Source organism: Olea europaea, chromosome 7 (genome assembly GCF_002742605.1).
Source record: "Olea europaea var. sylvestris chromosome 7, O_europaea_v1, whole genome shotgun sequence".
In the NCBI taxonomy this organism is placed as follows: Eukaryota; Viridiplantae; Streptophyta; class Magnoliopsida; order Lamiales; family Oleaceae; genus Olea; species Olea europaea.
In genome coordinates, this window is record NC_036243.1 from 18,034,221 (window position 1) to 18,055,428 (window position 21,208).

The 21,208-nt window shown below is 34.3% G+C and overlaps 2 protein-coding genes across 4 annotated transcripts; both read right to left on the bottom strand.

Moving 5' to 3' along the window:
* Window positions 1-2,218: 2,218 nt before the first annotated feature.
* On the bottom strand, window positions 2,219-8,217 carry LOC111397251 (probable pheophorbidase). Its single transcript, XM_023024079.1, has 8 exons — window positions 7,870-8,217; window positions 7,557-7,601; window positions 7,195-7,324; window positions 6,549-6,618; window positions 6,421-6,469; window positions 5,912-6,009; window positions 3,084-3,222; window positions 2,219-2,551 (listed from the first exon to the last, which is right to left on the bottom strand). The coding sequence occupies exons 1-8, from the start codon at window positions 8,188-8,190 to the stop codon at window positions 2,405-2,407; spliced, it is 999 nt and encodes a 332-aa protein (XP_022879847.1). The 5' UTR covers window positions 8,191-8,217; the 3' UTR covers window positions 2,219-2,404.
* A 1,019-nt stretch (window positions 8,218-9,236) lies between these two features.
* On the bottom strand, window positions 9,237-18,140 carry LOC111397252 (O-fucosyltransferase 7). 3 transcript variants are annotated; one of them, XM_023024081.1, is made up of 13 exons: window positions 17,955-18,137; window positions 17,663-17,853; window positions 17,110-17,208; window positions 16,720-16,819; window positions 16,538-16,605; window positions 15,178-15,266; window positions 14,897-15,077; window positions 14,691-14,819; window positions 12,035-12,168; window positions 11,747-11,960; window positions 10,341-10,525; window positions 10,103-10,198; window positions 9,237-9,850 (listed from the first exon to the last, which is right to left on the bottom strand). In XM_023024081.1, exons 2-13 carry the CDS (start codon window positions 17,816-17,818, stop codon window positions 9,697-9,699), a joined length of 1,605 nt encoding a protein of 534 aa, XP_022879849.1. In that variant the 5' UTR covers window positions 17,819-17,853; window positions 17,955-18,137; the 3' UTR covers window positions 9,237-9,696. The 3 variants fall into 3 exon arrangements, 2 of the variants coding, with proteins under 2 accessions (XP_022879849.1, XP_022879848.1); XR_002703205.1 differs by having other exon boundaries at window positions 10,103-10,193; window positions 17,663-18,140; XM_023024080.1 differs by having other exon boundaries at window positions 17,663-18,137.
* Window positions 18,141-21,208: the final 3,068 nt, after the last annotated feature.

Here is a 21,208-nt window from a genome sequence, read left to right on the forward strand (position 1 = left end):
AAAATTCAAGAATCATGTATACATTTAATGAATTAAAAATATTTAATTAAAAATAATGATGTCACAGAAATATTATTATAGGTCACATTTTATTTATTGGTTACAAATCGTCAAATTAATTAGTCAAATATTATTTTGAGGTCACAAATCAAAAGTTTTATAGATAACAAATCATCAAATTAATTAGTCACATTATTTCGAGGTCACAAATCAAAAGTTTTATAGGTCACAATTTATTTCTTTGGTCATAGATCTAAAAATTTATAGGTCAAAAATTATTTCGAGATCACATCAACGATTCACAGATTATCAAATTTTTAGGTCACATGGTCGCAAATAATTAAATGGTTGGTCATATACGTCAAATAGTGGTCACAGACCACCACCACCAACACTATCGCATCGCCACTGCCATCACGTGGTCATAGATTACCAAATTTTTAGGCCATGTGGTCACAAATAACTGAGTGGTTGGTTACATATAGTCATAAACCACTACCATCAACACTATTGCACAACCACTGCAATCACGGCTACTTGCAACCACCCTCACTCCATCACCGACGCCAACAAAGATCAGGACCACCGTCGGAAACCATCACAGTAACCTAATTAAGCAAAAATCACCCAAGCCGTTAGATTCACCATCGCCGCCACCAACAACAAAAATTACAACCAACCGTTAGATCTACCAGCGTCACCAAAAATCACAGCCACCATTACATCTAATGAAAACACTGCCACCGCCTCAAATTCCCAGAAAAAAATCTTCAAAAACGTCGGTCGACACCACCACTACCGCCTTAAATCACAACCCATAAACTACATATAACCACAAACTTTGTGTACTCTCGGTCACAAACATCGGAAAAGAGGTTGTTGGGAGTGTAGGTAGTTCGCCATTCACTGTCAGAAGACGGGGAAGCGACGATCTGTGCTACAAACTTTCTGCGGTATTCGTCGCCAGCCTCTGTTGAATAGGAAAATGGGGAAAATGTGCTAGATTTGAGGGATGCGGCGATCTGATGCTGCGAATGGAGTTGGTGCAACGAGGGTGAGAAGAGAGAGAGAGAGAGGGTGGGGCGAGTGAAGGGGTGAGTGAATTAATTGGGTTTGACATACCTAACATGTGCATAAAAAACTTTTCCACCTGATGTTTCCATCCCAATCTTTAAACATCTGGGATGGTGTAATTTCCACTTTATATATTGCGGGAAGTATGACCCAAACTCTCAACGTCCCACACAAGTTCCATACTTTCCACCACTTAAGCACTCCATCTAAATTAGTTATTTTTATTTATTTATTATATTTATTGTATATATATCTTGCAGTGTGATGCCGAACACATAATACCCATGAAATGAAATCTTGCCTTCCAGGTTATATTAACAAAATTACGCATAAATGTTGAATTTGAAATTCTATATTGATCAGAATCTTGAGGGAATATAGATTTCACCAAAATGCAAAAATCTTCCAAAGCTGAAGGTATCTCATTGTAGAAGATTGATTCTTCACATCCTCACATTTGCTGTTACCGCACGACAAAAAGATCGATTTTGAATTGAATTCACAAATTTCAAGCATTTTCAATTAATTTCTCCCCTTCGAATCTTGTTCAATATGTTTTCAGTTGCATATGAATTTAAGGAAAGTTTATGTTGCAGTACTTTTTGATATTTTTACACGATTATGTAGTATTTTCTATATTTAAATTAACATAATAGTAACATATGAAATTCTTTATATATAGTGTGTATATGACTTTTTTCCCAATGTATAATGCTATTTAGTATTACTAGTAAAAAAAAGCTGGAGGTATTCATTTCACAGGCCCCTATCAATGTGAGTGAAGGTGGGGACGGGTCCCACCCTTTTTTTTAATTGCTGTGGGGCCGACCCAACTACAGTGAGGGGTCTGTGCACCCCTTGTGAACTGAGCTCCTGTACGTGGAGCTCGGTTCTTACTAGTGATACAGTTTAAAAAATATGGACTCATTTAATTGGACTTGGAGTCCTATTGGTATGACTTTTGCTTTTTATTTTCTATAGAAAAGCTTCTAGAGAAAATTATCTTATTTTTTGTTTGGAAATTAATTTTTAAAAGTACTTCCAAATCCAGAAGTACTTTTAGAGAAAGTTACATTGGATCATCTCCCTCTAAAAAGCTCTTCTGATTATCAAAAGCACTTTAATAAAATTAACAAAATGGATCTAAAAACAACTTTTTGGATCTCAAAATTCATTTTCACTCTTTAAAAGTCATATCAAATGGGCCCTTGTAGTGTACTGCTAACTACACAATGCTAAGTAGCATTACGGAAAAGTAGAAACGAATTTCATTAAGCAAACAGCTCCAACATTTCACATGAAGTTTACACAATCTTGCTCAGTCAGTCTGTCATCTCTTCAAATGATTCAGCCATGAGAGAATCACTTGGGCACCTTTTTCCCATGAGCAATCCAACATAATATCATGGGCAACTCCTTCAATACATATAGGTGACACTCCATAAAACGTACCTGTTTCTTCTAGTCCCTTGCCATCCTACAAAATTCACAGTTAAATTTGATATCCTTCAACAATAGTTAGGCACTTGATCTACGTTCATGGTAGAGACGAGAAGATTTCAGAGAATATGACAGTACCAATTACTCAATTGCAACCTCAAATTATTTGCAAAACATTTTTACCAAATAAGATTAATGAAATTGCAGTGTCTCCCCAGAAACGCTCTCTATAGATACTCAAGCTCGGGATGGATTTGAAGTACAAAGGAGCTTCTGATGTATGGGCGAAGAAAGTAGAATACTAACTCCTCTTATGTGGGCAGAAGAATAAGTGGATTATTCACTCTCAACATGGGACAGTTGCAAAAGCCGCCAAATTACAGTAGAGATTAATGATATAAGTTGAAAGAGAACATAAAATTACTCAAAGCATGCGAGTTCAGGGTATCTTAGCAGAATTAATCGAAAGAAGAAATGAGGTTCTTTTGTTTAATAACGAACTTAAAGCAGAGAGTAAGATTTCATTTTGTGATTCTTCACACATTAGCACTCAGTGTATTGAGTTTTACCACTATGAAGTCATCTTGTGCTCCCAATACAAGAACTTTGATCAAAGAATCTTTCACTGGAGGAGCGGGAAGTGATGCATTGAGCTTCCGTAAATCAAACAATGGCATCCTTGAACTTTCTGTCATCAGCTTTTGGTAACTGATGAAAATACAAAGAAAACCATCGTTAAAACTTGATACCACAGAAGAATGGACTGTGTTAGCTAATGTATCATATATGCACATGGACTTCTGTTCTAATTGTATAACAGTAATGGGGAAACATATTTCCTGTAACCAGACAAAATCCTAGTGCCATTACAGATTTACAACAAAAAAACTACTATCACATTCTATATGGCATAAAAAGGAAGATTCTATTAATGTTCTAAACAGCATATCCCTTCATTCTTCGATCAAGAAAAACATTTCCAAATCATGCAAGTAACAATAGATTCAGCTAGTGTTATTGACATTCAGTATTATCCTCTTATCATTAGACCAACTAATAATCTTGTTTTAACTAAATGAGACAAAATTTGTTATTTTCTGTGGTACATTGGTTGTTACATCTTGTGACCTTGACCAAATCATATGAAATAAATATTTGCAATACATTTTAAGAAGCATATTCAATTTTTTCAGATTCATAGTTGTATCACCTCCCAAGACATATATTTAGCTCATGCTAATTTAGTAGACACCTCAAGCTTTTTCTGTTGCACCCAAAAGTGGCACTTTGAGAATCCATTCAGCAGTTTACAAGCCATATTAACAATCGCATCTTTCTAATTTCTTTTCCTGGGTTTCTTTTCAGATCCTCAAGCTTTTGAGTTCTTATGCACTTCATAGTAGTGTTCTGAAAAGCACATGGCGAGGCATGGTCGAGCCTTACGCTTCACGAGCCTATACACAGTGTTTTCTTATTTTTAATATTACTTCAATTATTATATGAGGATTAAATAAATAAAATAATGCACACCAAACAACTAAATCATAAATTCTAATATTACGTAATAAATCCTACAAATGTTCCAGTTACAATTGAAAATTGAAGTACAAGACCCTTTTTGAAGTGAATTGACTCAAGAAATTGTCCACACTGATTTAGGGTCTATGCCCACTTTAGCCATTAGGTCCAAGAAATGATCCAAAAGAAATTGGGAAAAAAAAAAGTTAAAATAAAAAAGGCGTTTTTGGTGCTCAGGGATACATTACTCTGTCTAAAGAAGAGTTCACTGTCTTTCTCCACCCCTTGCCCATATACAAGGGAGTTTAGAATATCCCTCATGCTTAGGGATGCCTTTTCTCGTCTTTTATAATACTGCAATAAACTTGATTGTATAGTTGAGCTAGTTAATGTATTTTTGAGTTGTTTCACAAATTTGTCTATTGAGATACTTATATATTGTTGTAATACATGTTTCTTAATAAATCTTACGTGTTTCAAAAAAAGATACATATACCTAATTATATAAGACCCAGAAGACAGATCCACCAAACTTATGTTGCAACTCCACTTAAAGAATATGGGAATCTACTTTGTTCAAAGAGTACAACTTGATAATTGTATTTCTCTCAAGTTTCTTCAAAAGTATCTGAATAATCACCGAAATCCACTAAAGGCGATTTTCCAGTGCTGTCGCTCTATCTTCGTTAGTGCTGTCTATAATGATAATTACAAATGAATAAAAAAACTGTCAATTGGTATTTTTTATCTTGCAAAAGTGGAAACTTAGTATTGTAAATTCATGCAATTGATATACACATGAATGCAATAATGGTTGGTACATGTTTTGTAGAGGCTATAGAAGGTATGATTCTAGGCATGATATAAAATCAATCCAAGAAATCTTTGCCATTCCATAAACTTAATTGTAGTTGAGTTAGTTCATGTATTTTGAGTTGTATCATGAATTTGTCTTTTGAGATACTTATTTATTGTTGTAATGCATGTTTCCCAGTTAAAGATTAAAAAAAAAAAAAAAAAGAAGAAAGAAAAGAAAAAGGATACTTGTAGCTAACTACATAAGATCTATAAGTCAGATCAGCCGAACATAAGTTGCAACTCCACTCAAGAAAATAGGATCCTGCTTTGTTTAAAGAGTACAACATATTTCTCTCTAGCCTCTTCAAAAGTATCTGAATAATCATTGAAGTCCACTAAAGGCGATTCTCCACTGCTCTGTCACTCTATCTTCGTTGGTATTGTCCATAATGATAATGAATAATGAATAAAAAACTGTCAATTGGTACTTTTTCTTATTTTGCAAAATTGGAAACATAGCTTTAGTAAATTCATGTACATGATATATGCATGAATCATTTTAAGGGGAAATATGCAATAATGGTAGCTACATGTTTTGTAGAGGCTATAAAAGACTTCTGATCCTAAGAATGCGATGAAAATCAATCCAAGAAATAAGAAAGTGTTCTCTTGAGTTATCTTTGCCCTGCCATCTACCAAATTTAGACTTTCATTCCCAAGTTTCTAACACAGACATTTAATGATGATGTCAAATAAAATTTTATATCTTTTCATCAAAAGAGTAGTTTAATATTAAAAATAAAAAATCTTACTGTGGTATATATAATCTATTCACTATTTCATTATTCGAACACCCCCCACCGATCAAACCTCTCTGCTTTCATTCAATATTCCTAAGTAGATATATAATATATTGGTAGAAGCAAAATACACAGGGTCTTGCTGACTCCTTGTACACATGTGATACATACCATTGTGAAGACAAGATAATGCACAAAATATATTACTGCAGAAATGGTATGAAATATATTCAATCCAGAAAGTCAAGAAGCAATAAGTTTGGAAGTTTTCATGTGCTAACCGTAGGACCACTTGGTTCTCCATTTCTGTAGAAAAGAAAGTTTCCTTACAAAGTGGCAGAGAAGTTTGAAAAGCTTTCGCTGCCAAGCTTCGTGTTATCTGCTCAATATATGAAACTTTTAACAGTTTCAACCATGTGAGGTTTACAAGAATGGATACTCTATGTAAACTCTAAATAGATCTACCATACAGGGGGGAAAAAACACTGAAGGATGAGAAATCTGGAATATTTTCACTTGTCAAAGAAGGATGAGAAATCTGGAATTTGTGTGTTCGAGAGTTACGAAGTAATATACTGAAATTACATTTCAAAATACCAGTGTATGTTCTTTTTGTGGACATAAATTTGAAAAATGAGAAAGCGAAAAGCGGATCATTCAATTTCTGAAGCTATATTCTATTTTGAAGCTGGTAAAGAAGTTTGCGCAGGTGATACGCACACCATATATGCTCCAGAACATAACACAGTACAAATGTCAGTTATTTGTTCTTCAAACTAAAACTTCTGACCTTAAAGGCAGCAACGGGCTTAGAGAAGAGATACCGCCACACTATCCCGCTGAATAAAGAAAAAGAAAACTTGTCAGACGAAATTCACATAGAAAACAAACTTACAGTATGCAGAGATTGAGAGTCACCTATTACCCGAAGGAGGTACTGAGCAAACAAGCAGAGCTCCAGCAAGATATGGGTACAAGCCTTCTTTTTCTAGAAATCAAGACCATGTAGGATAAAATCTTTATGGAAATCCATGGACCATGGACCATGTATAATGGTTGAATATAATTCTGGTTCTATAGCATTGATATACAACCATAACTCTATGTGAATATTTTTTCAAGATTTAGACATCAACCTGAATAAATATTTCTCAACATGAATGGATGGAACTGTTCCTTTTTTTTTTTTTTTTTAATTGGGCTACAGAAATAACTTTCAAGCAAGAATTTTATGCCTTCATCCAAGGAATATGAAGTGTTGCTAGAGAATCCAGAAAATATTTATCCTCCCCTCTTCACAAGATGAAACAAAGAAATTTCATTGCCAAGCCTTTCAAGCAGATGCCAAGCTATTTGCATATAGTTGAAAAAACAAAGATAGTAGTTTCTTAGAAACTCCTTAGGATTATATGTTATTCGAGAATTTCTTATATACTCGGAGAAAATAAAAAGGACAAATGACATTGGCTGTTCTTTGTCATTAAGGCCTTACATCTATGGAATCTCTATTTCTACTTTCACCTTCTTAACGATGTATATCAATATCCTGAAACAGAAAACTTACCGAGAAATTTTTCATTTCCTATATTTGCAATATAGTACTGAACAATAAGCCCTCCGAAAGAATGCCCCAGCAACACTGGGGGAAAATTAATTTGTTTTTGAATGAAGTCAGCAATATCACTGGCATGGGTCTACTGCATACAAGAAGTTTTCAGCTTAGGAGGTGCTAAGAAGCGTATCATATTGACAATGGAAAAAGATATGAACAAAAACTAAAAAAGAAAACTCTTTGATCCCTGCTTTTTTCTCATCTATAGCACGTTTGGCTAAGATTATAAGCTGCTTCTAAGCCGTCAACAACAGCTTATAAGCTTAGCCAAACACTCAACTTAAAAGTTTTTAATAGTAGCAAGGCAGAAATACCTGGAGTGAGCCTGCAACTGCACCAGAAGGTGCATCACTTTCCCCCTGAAAATGTTGATAAGGACAGGATATTAGCCGTAAGGCATAAAGTTTCATATCTTTAATAAAATTTACTAAAACATTAATATTAGGGCAAATGTGAGAAAATAATTAAAAAGGGGTATTTTATTCTTGTTTCCTTTCAAGGACAATCTGCTCCAAGCCTCCAACAATATATGCCTTAATTATAACAAAACAGTTCAATTTTTATCAAGCGGTTTTGCTGGTAAGAAATTGAACGCCCATAAAAGGAAAGAAGAAGAGTACTGAGTACCTGACCAAGCAAGCTGAGAGCATAACAGTCATAACCATTCTGAGAAAAGAAGGGCAAAAAATGTTCAGCCCAGCACCAAGCTGCATGGAAGCTTCCATGAACGAAAACCAAAGGTGGATTTTGAGATTTCTCATCTATGTCAATTCGGCCCTTTTGGAAGATGACCTCCATTTTCAGGCCAGACGGGAGCTCGTGGAAGAGGCGAGACTGAGACTTCTTCAATTCGTAAGAGACCTGCGTTTTGTTTTCGAGGACAGCACGGGGCACTAAGGTCATTCGGGTTCTGTTTGTAAGAAGAGTAGTGGTGCTAAGAGCTGCCATTGTTGGGAACTTCAGTTCTAAGACTGAGCTACATTCCTTTTCTATAGGTGAGCCATTATTTCTCATTACATTAAATTAAATTTTTCTCCCTCCTAACTTTAATCACACAATTTTTAATAAAATAATATTACACGTAAATCACAAACTTTACAATCACTCATGTTTCAAAAAGAATACTATTCATCTCATTATAATTTACAAATAATGGGGCTCAAACGGGGGCATAGTAATGTCCAGAACTTCAATTTATTTCAAACTCACCCTTGGATTTTACAAAATATTTCATTTAAACTACAACTCATTATTATGTCTATTTTTAAATTGGACATCCTATGGACTAAGTCGTAGAATATACTAAAATCCTAATAGCTCGATATCTTGGCACACAAATAAAATAGGATTTTCAGTTAAGAAATATACGTCAAACTAAACCATTAGTAAAGTTAATCCCTCACGAAAAGTTCTCGATTTTGGTGACCACGACATATGGTCCTCATGGAGGGTATTACTTATGAGTTTTTAATATTTTGTCCTTGTTTGTTTCCCATCATTTTTAAAATACATTTTTACTCTTTTATTTTCAACTACACAATTTTCAATAAAATAATATTACACACAAACTCAAAACTTTTTCTTATTTTTGAACTACACATTCTCAATTAATCTACTATTCCAAAATACGTTCTTAGGCAAAAAATGAGGCTCAAGCAAGTGCTATACATATTTTGAGAAATGACGTTATCATACAATTACGACGTGCAAAGGATGCCTACGGCTACATAAATGGTGATATGGGGGAATACGATGACTTTCCCGCCAGGTTCAAACCGTATTCCCCATCTTATTTGGGAGATATTTCTTACAAGTGCAGAATAAATGACCCTCGATTATTGGAGAATAAGAAAACTTCCAAGCCACGGACAACTAGCAACTGCCGCCTTGACGAGCTCATGTTCCTTACAATTTTGCCTGTCGAGCTCATTATTTAGTTTTGTTCAGTACTGCAATCGAGATGATTATTATAATAAATCATGAAATTTCTCAGATTAAATCCCCATTGTATGTTACAATGGAGGAAAAAAAAATTGCTTATTACTAACATCCAAGACACGAGTCAGTTTTCAATGTTTAGTAGGCCTAATGTGAGAAATGAACAATAAACTACATTTCATCTAGGCACTAACTACACATAGCTAGCTAGCTGCAATTTGCCCTTATACATGGCCAGCATTTGAATCTTTTCTCATTCCATCAAGTGAATGTTCAACAAGGGGATGGTTGAGCTCGAAAACCTGGTTATCCAAGACATGGAAAGTGCTACTGCTCAAATGAACATTCTATTCTGTATTCTTCAAATCTGTACCAAACAAACCAGATGTCCCGTCTTGTGGACCTCCATACCTTTAACCGTTTCCACCAATTAAATCTATGCACATTTCACAACCCATGAACCTATTTATGATGATGCCAGCTACTCAAGCAACCCGCCACTGTGTAAGTTTTGATCTAGTTGGTAACGAGAGAAGCGTTCATAAATGGAGATTCCTTCCGACATAAACAATCTGGTAAAGGATTCACGTAAAATGCCTCTTCTGAACGAAACCTATCCGTTCCCTTTGTGCCGGAAATAGGGCCTTTTCTCTTCCTTGGCGATCCTTGCCTGAGCACCAACATTAAAGCACAAGAAGAAAGCACTGAGTTGAAGTCTCTCTGCTGGGTAAAATTCTTCCAAATATAACCTCAATGAACAAAGCATGCTACATGCAAGCTAATAAACTTTTACACGGTAAATAAATAAATAACAAATAGACAGATAAAAGCACATCACAGCTTGACTAGTATCCCAGCATGTCAATGACAGGAGATTTGGAAAATATACCCATACTTATGAGAGATATTCAAATCGGTATACCTTCGTTTATGGATTTCAATAACTCGGTTTGAGAGATTTCTGCCTTCTTTCATTGTCCCCCTATCAACTTTATCAAAAAGACGGACAAGGGCTTTCCTAACGAACAAGGGAAACTTCAAAAAGTTAGCAATTATAACAATGCCAAATCGGCATCACAGAGGATATGAATATAACGGAAAATACAGGAATTGTGGAAAGATGAAGATCTTATAGAAAACAATATGGGAAAATACATTACCTATCAGGCAAAATGGTTTTTCTATGTCCCATAAAACGACGATGACCTTCCACTGCCCTTGCCATGTTCCCAGAGTATGTAGGAATGAATATATCACTTTCAACAGAAACAATATAGTCAAGTGCAGCCATTTGGGATGCATGGTTGATAAATGGCTGAAGCTCTTCCACTGATGCCAACTTTTCCTGGAAAAACTTAAAAGAATAAGTAAATTAATATGCAACTTTTCAGGCATTCAGCTACAAGTACAAAAATAAGCAGCAGGCACACAAGTACCAGTCATCTCGAACGCAAAAAAGTTCGGAATTAGAGTGAGCCCATGTTCGGGTATCAAAATCTGATTGAAATTAGAGCATCGATGGCATCTGCTATAATTGTACATTTCTAAGTTCAAGAAAAGTTATTTTTCTTCCACCTTATTTTGATAGAGAATACACAAGCCCCAATCTGCCTTTTCACAAGTTTTATTTGTTTAGAAAATTACAGATGTAAATGAAAATTTTGCAGACCTAATTTTTCTTGCTAAACTAGCAGATAGGCTTTGAAGTCCAGCAAGTATAGAGAAGCCCAGGGCCAATTCCAACATTCTGCACCTTAAGACAAACCATCGATTCATCTATCCTACCTGGCTAATTCCACGCCATTAAAATTCAATCTAGTGGCTGATAGACGTAATAACCCATTTGAATGTAGTCAACCTCAGCTCTCTACATTCATATTCATCACTGAGGCAGAAGCAATAATCTATCACCACAACTTTTCTCTCTCCCATCACCACCTTGTTAAAAAATTTACAAATTTTCAGGCAGGTACTAATAATAATGTCAGCAACCCATTTCTCAGTGCAGTGCAAGTAATCACCAGTTTACTTCTCCTTATAAGTAAGTCATGTTAATGCTACCACTTCCAAAAGCATTAAGACACTTTCTGAGCGAAACCTTTTGGCAAACACAAAATTGAGTCATATTTCCATGGAATACCTTCAAACATGCCATAGATGAGCATTCAATACTTCTTTTTTATTTTTTAATTTCCTTTTGTGCTCTCTCTTTTGGTTATTCAAAAGCTGATGCGCACAGGCAAATTATACCATCATCAGCCTCTCCAACAATGAAGGAGCCTATTTTTCTAGGCCTTTTCTAAAGGTTACCACAGAACTGAACACAGGGCCTCACCCTGTGTATGAAAAGGGTACGCTTTGCAATAAGACTTTTCCTACTTTTTTGATTTGTTAATCAAAATTGCACCAAGTCTTCGCTCTCGAGGCAAGTCCTTGAAAGCTCACACACTCGTGAGTGAGCTAAATAAAAAATTAGCCAACTCACCAGCATCTTTTACTTGTGAACAACTATAAATTGAAATAGTAAAAAAAATAAAAATAAAAATGGAAACATATAGTTCCGTACCTTGTTCATTAATAGCGGGTAGCGCGACTGCAGATCATCCATACGGGATTCACCCCCATATATCTCTCCAGATGCAATATATAGGGGGGTGCTTGATGGAAATCCAAGAGCCCCAAGGAATATCCCAACCTCCTTTGGTGTAAGTGGACAATAACCTTTGGCTCTCTGTTCTACAGGATCAATATCTTTCACTTTCCACCATGTGGTATTCTCTCTGCAAATTCAAATAAAATGAAATATTTTTGGTGTAACCTACATATCATAGAATATCTGTACAAAATATCCTACCTTATTGACTTTAGTTCCTCAGCTTCTTCCAGAGATAAATTATGAGTGCACCCACTGAAGGCAAGCATGTCCTTTTCAAACCGTAAATGCAAAGCAATATAACGGCCATAAGACCTCATCCGGTCCACCAACAACTACAAAGTTAAGTATTTGAAGATAAAACAGTATCGACAGCACAGAGGGAATGTAGAAAATAGAAGAATATGCTCCCGATTCTAGATAAAAAATTAGCACTGGCTAATCTTAGGAATTTCAATTTTCTACGTTTTTGAATTAATTTTGCAGCTTTCTTGTATGTATCCTACCCTTAATTGTAGTAATGCGAACACTTAAGTTGTCATTGTCATTGAAATTATAATTGTGCCTAGAAAAAGTGGGTAGAGGATGTCATTGAGCCTAAACCTGCTCAGACATAACGGGTAGTTTCTACAATTGATTTTTCAGTATCAAAGAAATCTCAATTATTAATAAGATAGTACCAACGAAATTAGATTTCATCACATGGTATAAGAGTTGTTTAGGATTTTCTAGGTGTGATAGTTTAACGATTTAGGTCTTAAAAAAAAAAAAAAAAAAAAAAAAAAAAAAAAAAAAAAAAAATAATAATTATAATAATAATAAAATAAAATTGGGAATGCTAAGCAAAATTGTAGGCTTTACTTCATGGGACTAGGACTGGACATTTGCATCCATGGCTTCATGTTTTGATTGATATATGTTGGGCAAATCCAAAATTCCTAATGGTTGTTGGTTCTAGATTTTCTTTTTCACATTTGTCGACGATTACACTAGTCACACGAGTGGATCTCCCTAATGATTGTTGGGTTTTGACTATCACCGCAGTGAGTAATGCATATTTGTCGAAAGCAAAATTGTCACATGGAGAGCAAAAAATCAGTTCGCAGTGAGCAGATCAAGTGTCAAAGCTGATTTTAAGGCTCAAAGTGATATGCGAAAATATCAAGATCAAGACCAAAATAATAGAGGTTAATGACAATTTATTAGAAAAGCTAGAAAGTGGAGACATTTGTGATCCAAATAGCCAAATTGCAAACGTCCTTACAGAGCGGTTTTCGAGTTTCTATTGTAGCCCTGTTTGGTAGGAATTAAAATAATAAGGCAGCTTGAGTCTCAAAGTTGATTTTATGGCTCAAAGGGATATCCAAAAATATCAAAGATCAAGATCAAGATCAAAATAATAGAGTTTAATGACAATATATTAGAAAACCTAGAAAGTGGAGACATTTGTGATCCAGGGAACCAAATTGCAAATATCCTTACAAAGTGATTTTTGAGTTTCTATTGTAGCTCTATTTGGTAGGGATTAAAATAATCAGGCAGATCGAGTGTCAAAATTGATTTTTTGGCTCAAAGGGATATGTGAAAATATCAAAGATCAAGATCAAGACCAAAATAATAGAAGTTAATGACAACTTATTAGAAAAGCTAGGAAGTGGAAACATTTGCGATATAGGGAACCAAATTGCAAATATCCTTAAAAAGTAGTTTTTGAGTTTCTATTGTAGCTCCTATTTGATAGGGATTAAAAATCTAGAGTTTAATCTAAATCAAAGTCAATAATTAATATTTCATGGGACCTACAACTTTTCAACTATACATTTCATCAACTTTTATCAAAATATACTAAAAATCTGATTTTAATCCCCACCAAATGGGGCTTAGTCTATTGCAATCAAGCTGGGAATGGAAACAAGTTTAAGCCAACTTCAGAGAAAGTATCAAAATTCCACCCTATTAATTTTCTAATCTTAGGATATATTAGTTCCCTGCGATCATATAGTAATTTTGTATTTTTCCTTTTGTTTAGTCTACTTGTAATTATAGTCGTCTTATAAATATGATCTGTATTGATTGTTTCTATACCAATGGAGATACTTATGGATATTCTTGGAAGACTTGCCCTGAACTAAACATTCACCGTGAGCAAAAGAATATGAAATGTTTTGAAAGTTATTTTGATTGATTTTTCTTTATTTTTATAGATACTAAGTAACATTAGGTATTTTCCTATTTCCGTTTTTTAAGAGGTAATTTTCTATTTCATATTTTGGTACCTTTTAATCTTTTGTTAAAAATGTTAAAAGCATAACTAAGAATATAGTTTTCCAACTATACAAAATATCGAATTGAAATGACATTGAGGAGATTGATTTCACTTCCAAAATCTTTTCGTCATCCCTCTTGTTCCTCTACATCTCTTTCTTATCTCCCTTCTTCTGTTTCTATATATTGTGCTGCCTCAAAATGATGGAGATCCTTGTACATATTCTTGAAAGACTTGCCTGTAAACTAGACATTCACTTAAAAATAATAGGAAATAACTTGAAAATTGTTTCCATTTTTTTTTTTCTAGAAAGTTGTTTTCATTTATCTTTCTTTATTTCCTTTCCACTGTTACTGGGTTACAATAAGGTAATTTTCAATTTTCATCTTTGATAACTTTCCATCTTTTTTTAGGGAGGTTAAGCTTAAATAGGTTTCAAAATTATTCAGACTATTGATTAATCGATATTGATATTGTTTTCTCTCCCCTTGTTATTCTACTTGTCTTTTCTCTCTCATACTGTATTGTTCTATATATTCAATTTAATTTCAATTGTTCAGTGTCAATGAAATAAAACTTTGCCCCAATTACCTTTCCCATAGCTTCAATTCGAGGTGCGAATTGGAGGGCTTCATAACAAGCACGACACCGCAACTTCTGAATGTCTGGAGGTAGGTTATTGTTTGCCAACCGAGAATCAGACTTCGCTGCTCGAATGACCTTGAAAATTTTCCAAATCAATAGGTCGTATCAAAATAGTCTATGGATAAGTAGAAATCAGATTCCACCAAGTATACCTGGTATTCTTCCCACAAGCTTGCTATCTCTTCCTGATAGTAATCAATACCAGACCAACTTCTGAAATGTTTCACTCCTCTAGTTGCGGTCGTCAATTCCATTGGAAGCTTTCTGATGATCTTTACATCATTAGCCAAAGAACTAATGAAGTGATCTTCATCGAAGACATTGGAGAAGTTGCTACAATTAAAGCAGACAAGATTAAATATATCAAATTGATATGAATTGCACACACACACACACAATGTGCAAGGCATTAGTCTAAATTGTAACAATGCACCTAGAATCTTGCCAAAGTGAGCGTTTATCAAGTTCAGGAATCACAAGGGTAGCATTTATGATACGAGCAACAGCAACCATGTCGCAGATCTGCAAGAAAAAATTGAATCTTCAGCTTCAAGATATGTTTCCCCCCAAAATCTACTCATTTCAATATAAGTTATGCATATGCATATGCATACGCTCTCCACCTTAATGCTGTGCTTTCCATAACCCTTGCACTACGAAAAACAAAAGTAACATCTCATGGTTGATATGATTTATGAAAGAGAATAAGTACAAGATATGCATATGCATAAACTCTACACCTTAATGCTGTGCTTTTCATAACCCTTGCACTACGAAATACGAAATACAAAAGTAACATCTCATAGTTGCTATGATATATGAAAGAATATAAGTAGCTTGAAAAAGGCATAAATTTTGCAAGTTGCTTCACTAATAGACGAGGAGAGATGAGAGTCTAGGAACATGAAGAGAAGCAATACATCAATTCAATTCAGTTAATGACCTAACCCTGCGGTACCAATATTAAGATAGTCTGTATCCTAGTTCTTCTAATATGTAATTTATTTAGTTGGTTCAAAGGTGCACCTATATACCAATGCTTGTGGTAGAATGAAAGAACAGTATGATGCATAGAATATACTGCCAAAAATAAATTTCAGTTATGAAACTCAAGATTAGAAAAGTAGTTCTAATTGTAAAAAGATTAAAATAGTTAACAAGTCAAAAATCTTGATTTACTTGTAATTATAATGATTAGAATCGATACAACAAAAAAAGGAAGAAGAAAGGAATTATGTTATACTCTCAGTTTTAACTATTTACTAGGTCAACACACTATGGATGTGGAAGGTTTCAAATGCGCAGACAACTAAAAACTATGGCTGAATTGACCCCACAGAATTGGTTAATAAAAATGTGTTATTCTGTCATCTCTAACTATTTACTTGGTTAACATCCTCTGTGTGCGGTAGGTCTCAAATTTACAACTATGATTAAATTGAGAACATTCAGATCATTAGTTTTTCCAGTCAAGGATGTATCTGAAATGAATTTAAAATCCACTACAAATTCTAGTGTTGCGTCCCCAAGTTCCATTTATCTTCTAGTTAACTGCTGAGGGAAGTTATATCATAGCTTCACGCTATTCTAGTTTTTAAACATTATGCAAACCACCAAATTACAAAAGCATAAAGATATATTACATCTTATATTTTGATCTATCTATCTACTTATTCATACATTGGATTCATGTTTACAAAAAATAGATATACAGATAAGCCAATGTATAATTACAAAAGACAACAGAAGCTGATCAAGAATTAAATAAAATAGCATTAGCATCAGAGAGAGACCCCAGCTCTCATTTGATTGAGGCCGCCATTTGCATCAACCAGCAGGTAACCTCGAGATTCTGGAGGAGCTGAAGATTATATTGCAATACAGAAAATAAGCCACAGATGAATATCTAACACGAGCTACAAAGGAGGAGAAAACTCTATTAGATATGCAGTATGAAACACCCAACATTTCTTACACGCATAGGATGAACTTGGGGCAACACAAGGTACATAGTCTCTGTTTGGAGGTGGTTTCCACAACTTCTCTGAATCCAAACTCCCATTTGCACCATTCAACTGTCAAATCTAAAGGAGTGAAAACGTGAAAGACACATGACAAAGTTTCATTAAGAAAAATGTGCCTAAACTCTGACACCACCAACCAAAATACAGTTACATGTATATCGAAAACACAAACATTGGACAAATGCAGTCAAGGTAATTTCAAGAGTAGTCGGTCAGGTGATTAATTTTACAGTAAATATGAAATAGAAAATAGAAAAAGGTGGCACGGCCTTATGAGCAGAGAGAGGATCTTCAGATAACCGGGGCTGGGAAAATTGAATATATTAAAGAGATGGCAAAACCTTATGAGCATTGGGAGGATCTTCAGACAAATGGGGAGGGGAATATTCTTGCGTCCAGCTTCGCTCTCTGCGCAGTTTCTGGTAACCCATATCCTTTTGCTACAAGAATTGAAGCTTACCCAAAATCAGTAATCGAAACTCATTCAAATGCCCCAATTCCATAAAAAGGGAGAAATATAAACTTATAACAGAATAAAATCCATTGCATTAAATAAGCTGAACTAGCTTTAACAGCCATGTGGTGATTTAAGTTCACGGTAAACACGGTAGCTGGGCAAAACCAGAGCAGAATCCAAATCTAGTAAATAATAAACAATAAGCCCAAGAAAAATAATTCAAAGAAAATAAACTAGGTAAGTAAAAATTAGAATCAACAATGACACCAACAATCTGGTCGCCCAATTCCTTGGACGCATTACTGCAATTTTCCACGCATCAATACCTCGCAAGCCAGGTTAAGCATAGGCAAAACTGATACCATTTTTCTTTAAGAAGATGAGTAAATTAAACAGTAAAAGAACAGGAAAACGAAAGATCCAATACTGAAGCTGACCGTAGGGAGCTTGTAAGAAGCATCAGAAGGCAACTTTGTAATATCTTGAACATGTACGGAAAGCAGAGCCACCAGGGCTATGATGCATATAGCGCACGTTAGCACTTGTCTCAGCACCGACACAGTCCGGCACCTCCTCTTCACTCCCATCACCATTTCTTCTCTCTTAATTCTGTAATTAACTCCAATACCTAATTCCAACGCACAATAATCAATACAAATTAATAACAGTAAAAATACATTTCCTTTTTTTCTTTCTATTTTTCTCTAGAATGTATGTATCCGTACACACATGATTAGGTACTTGTGTATGAACTGTTGTGTGGGCGTGGGAACTGGGAAAACAGAGGGAGAGTCCGCTGATTTTGATACTTTTTTTGGTGGGATTGTTGTCAATTCTGTGAAACTTTAGCAATGGCTTTGGTTGGGATCTTTATGTTTCTTCATCTAAAATGAAAGGGTAGCTAATAAGTTTTTTAATTTGAGTAAAGTTAATTTCAAGATCACATTCATAATAATTATTAAAAAATTATTTTTGACACTGTTTTGTGACCTTATTGTCTTTCCTTCTAAAAAGTTATTAATAATTTTATACGAACATAGACTATGTATATGTACGTAAATGAAATGAGATGAAGGTAAACATTTCCTCAGTAAAATGGAGAAGGATTGGTATCAAGGCAAGTGTAAGAATAAAAAGATCAAAAAATGTGTAAAAAGTCATAAATTCGATTGTGCCAAACTATTTTTGCAACACAAACTACTATGATATATGGCGAGTAGAGGCGAATTCAGCATGAATGTTCAGTTAGGGAGGGAGTTGGCTTCGATCGTTGACTGTCGACAATCAACGATCATAAAAGCCCGATCTGGTCGGCGGCTGGTCGTTTATTAAAATTTAATTAAATAATATTAAAAATTATTTAATATATATGTAATTTTCACATTATCATCATTCTGCGATTTAACTTTTATATATATATATATGATCAATCATAGAAGCTGCAGCAGATTATGGAAGTCATATTGTAATTTCATAAATAGAGAAAATGTGTTCTGAAACAATAAAAGGCAACTGAATAGGCTTTTTTGTGATCCCCAAATTGGCATTATAGAAACCTTTGATTGTGCCAATACTGTCCCAGTAGCCATCAAACAAGTATGCTTGCACCTATATTAATGATTTAACAATTAGCTCTCGCACCAAAACACCACTGAAGTAACACTTTCTTGGGAACAGTATAAGCTAAAGAATTGAGAAGATGTAATTCAATTTAACTAGGTATATAACAGTTGCTAAACCAAAAGGAAAAGGGAAATATCTCTGCTCTCTTCCTCTTCTTCTTTCTTCCCGTGCATTTCTGTCTGCAAATTTCTCTGCTCTCTTCCCTCCAGCGATCGGTGAATCCAACTAGAGTATCTGCATTCTGCTCTACAACATTCCGACGGTTTTGACGAGTCTAGCTGTCCTAGCTCGCCACCACCTACATCCGCCACTGAAGGCAGGTATCCAACGAAAAGTTTTGAGCATAGAATAGTTTTTGGCTTGCGATTTTTTTTTTATTTTTTATTTTTGGCAATTGAAATAAACAATCAAACAAAATAATTTAGATGTTTTATTCAAATAATTGTACAACACCTTTGTGCTTTACAACAAGACGTACGTTTCAACTAGGTTGTCACAAACTTAAGACCCAAAGGTTATATAATTTACATTTATTTTGGTTTTATTTGAAACGAAAGCTAAATCCACGGATTGAATTAGGAGGGGTTTTTTTAACCTATAGATATGGTGACCAAATAGATCATCTTTCGTAGGTTGCTAGAAGATTGGAGGGGAACGAACATAATTTATATTTAGAAAATTATTAATTTTCTTCCGTTTGAAGTTTTATGAATTGGATACAAAATGACGGCTCTTGCAAATTCCTAAATTATATGAGGCACTCCAATGTTTTTTACATTAGTTTTGTCTCTCATCATGTAAGCGTAAATAACATCTGACTCTCAGGGATCGATTCACACGATCTCTATTTCTCAAGAAAGTTACTTTAAATCAATTTTTTTTTAAAAAAATTCTGCTAACTAAATAAAATATTTTCAAAAAATAACTTAAATATGTTCAGAAATAATTTCTTAGTCTCGAAAGTAATTTTTACTTTTCAAAAGCTTGCCGAAAGAAGCTTCATAATAATTGAATTATGAGCTTATCAATATTGAAGAAGGGGGTCTATACTACACAAGTTTTAACTAACCTTCCACGTCGGCTCTGTACGTGCCAAGGGAACTGTCCCCCCATGATAGGGAGGAGAAAAAATGGCATAACCCCATTATGATAGGCATCATATATTGTTAACCCAAAAAAGAGAGAATGTATTTCCATGCATAAAGTTACAAAAGGATGGGCTTTGCAGATGAGCTAATAGTCTAACTCTTTGAGGAAAGGCTCTTGCCTTCACATCTAAATATCCCAACCTCTTGAAAAAGCCTATTGTTTTAGAAATGAACCCTTTCCCTTTCTTTTTTATTTGTTTGTATTATTAATAGCATGAAACATGAAAATTTCAAGATGTAGTAACACTTCACAAAGTGTGGCCCTAATATCATATTGTAAGAAATTTTGTATAACAGCAATTTTGAATTTAAACCATTAGTGTTTAAGAATCTCGGCCAGTCATAATAAGTATACACGAGTAGTCTTTTTAACTTGTACTCACTTTATTCATATGAAAATTCGAAGAAGGTACAAAAATTATATATAGGGATAGGTTCGAGGACTTTTACAATTTTATTTTATTCCCATAAAAATTAGAATAATGCTACGTAGAACCAATCAGCAGCGATGTAATAAAGTTAAATAACATGTTCGATGAAATATCGGAATCCGAGACCAAATTTATTGGACATATTAATGTCATTGTGTTGCATGCAGAATTGTGTTAAATAATAGTAATGCTGCATTACTTTCCTAAAATATTATAACTAAGTAGGGACGGATCCAGGATTGGATCCAAGACCGAGCTACAAAATTTCAAACCGAGCTAATACGCGAAAATTTTTTTTTTACCCATAAAAAACTTTTTTTTTACAAAAAATAAAATAAAAAATACCTTGAAAAAAAAAGTTCTTGGGCTTGAGTGTTGGGGCGGGGGGCCCTTAAGATTGTAATCTTGTATATTTCTTTTTAGAAATTTTAGTAAAAATGTATATCCAACCTATCAAACTAGCAATATAATCAACGATAGGGGTAATTACACAACCATGGAATATTGGGGGTTCAAATTCCAAAATGAGGTAAATAAAAAATTATTTCAAACATCAAGTGTTAAAATTTTTTAATTTTATTATAATATATTTAATTTTTCTCGTATTAGTTTTCTTCGTGTATATGTAATTTTTAACTATATATAATTTGCTCTGGTATATAAATTTATTTATTTATTATTATTATTTTAAAGTTGTACACATCATCTCGAAACCATCTTGCCATCATTGTCACCCCAACATTAATCCCTTCAATACATGAAATTACATGCACTGCTATTA

Coding starts and splice junctions, on each gene's coding strand:
- LOC111397252 (XM_023024081.1), bottom strand. CDS start 17,818: ATGGTGATGGGAGTGAAGAGGAGGTGCCGGACTGTGTCGGTGCTGAGA. Junction 14,820..14,896: donor GCTTGTGGGAAGAATACCAG/GTATACTTGGTG, acceptor AAAATTTTCAAG/GTCATTCGAGCAGCGAAGTC. Junction 12,169..14,690: donor GAATTGAAGCTATGGGAAAG/GTAATTGGGGCA, acceptor TTAACTTTGTAG/TTGTTGGTGGACCGGATGAG.
- LOC111397251 (XM_023024079.1), bottom strand. CDS start 8,190: ATGGCAGCTCTTAGCACCACTACTCTTCTTACAAACAGAACCCGAATG. Junction 6,470..6,548: donor GTACCTCCTTCGGGTAATAG/GTGACTCTCAAT, acceptor TTCTTTATTCAG/CGGGATAGTGTGGCGGTATC. Junction 3,223..5,911: donor GAGAACCAAGTGGTCCTACG/GTTAGCACATGA, acceptor TATTTTCATCAG/TTACCAAAAGCTGATGACAG.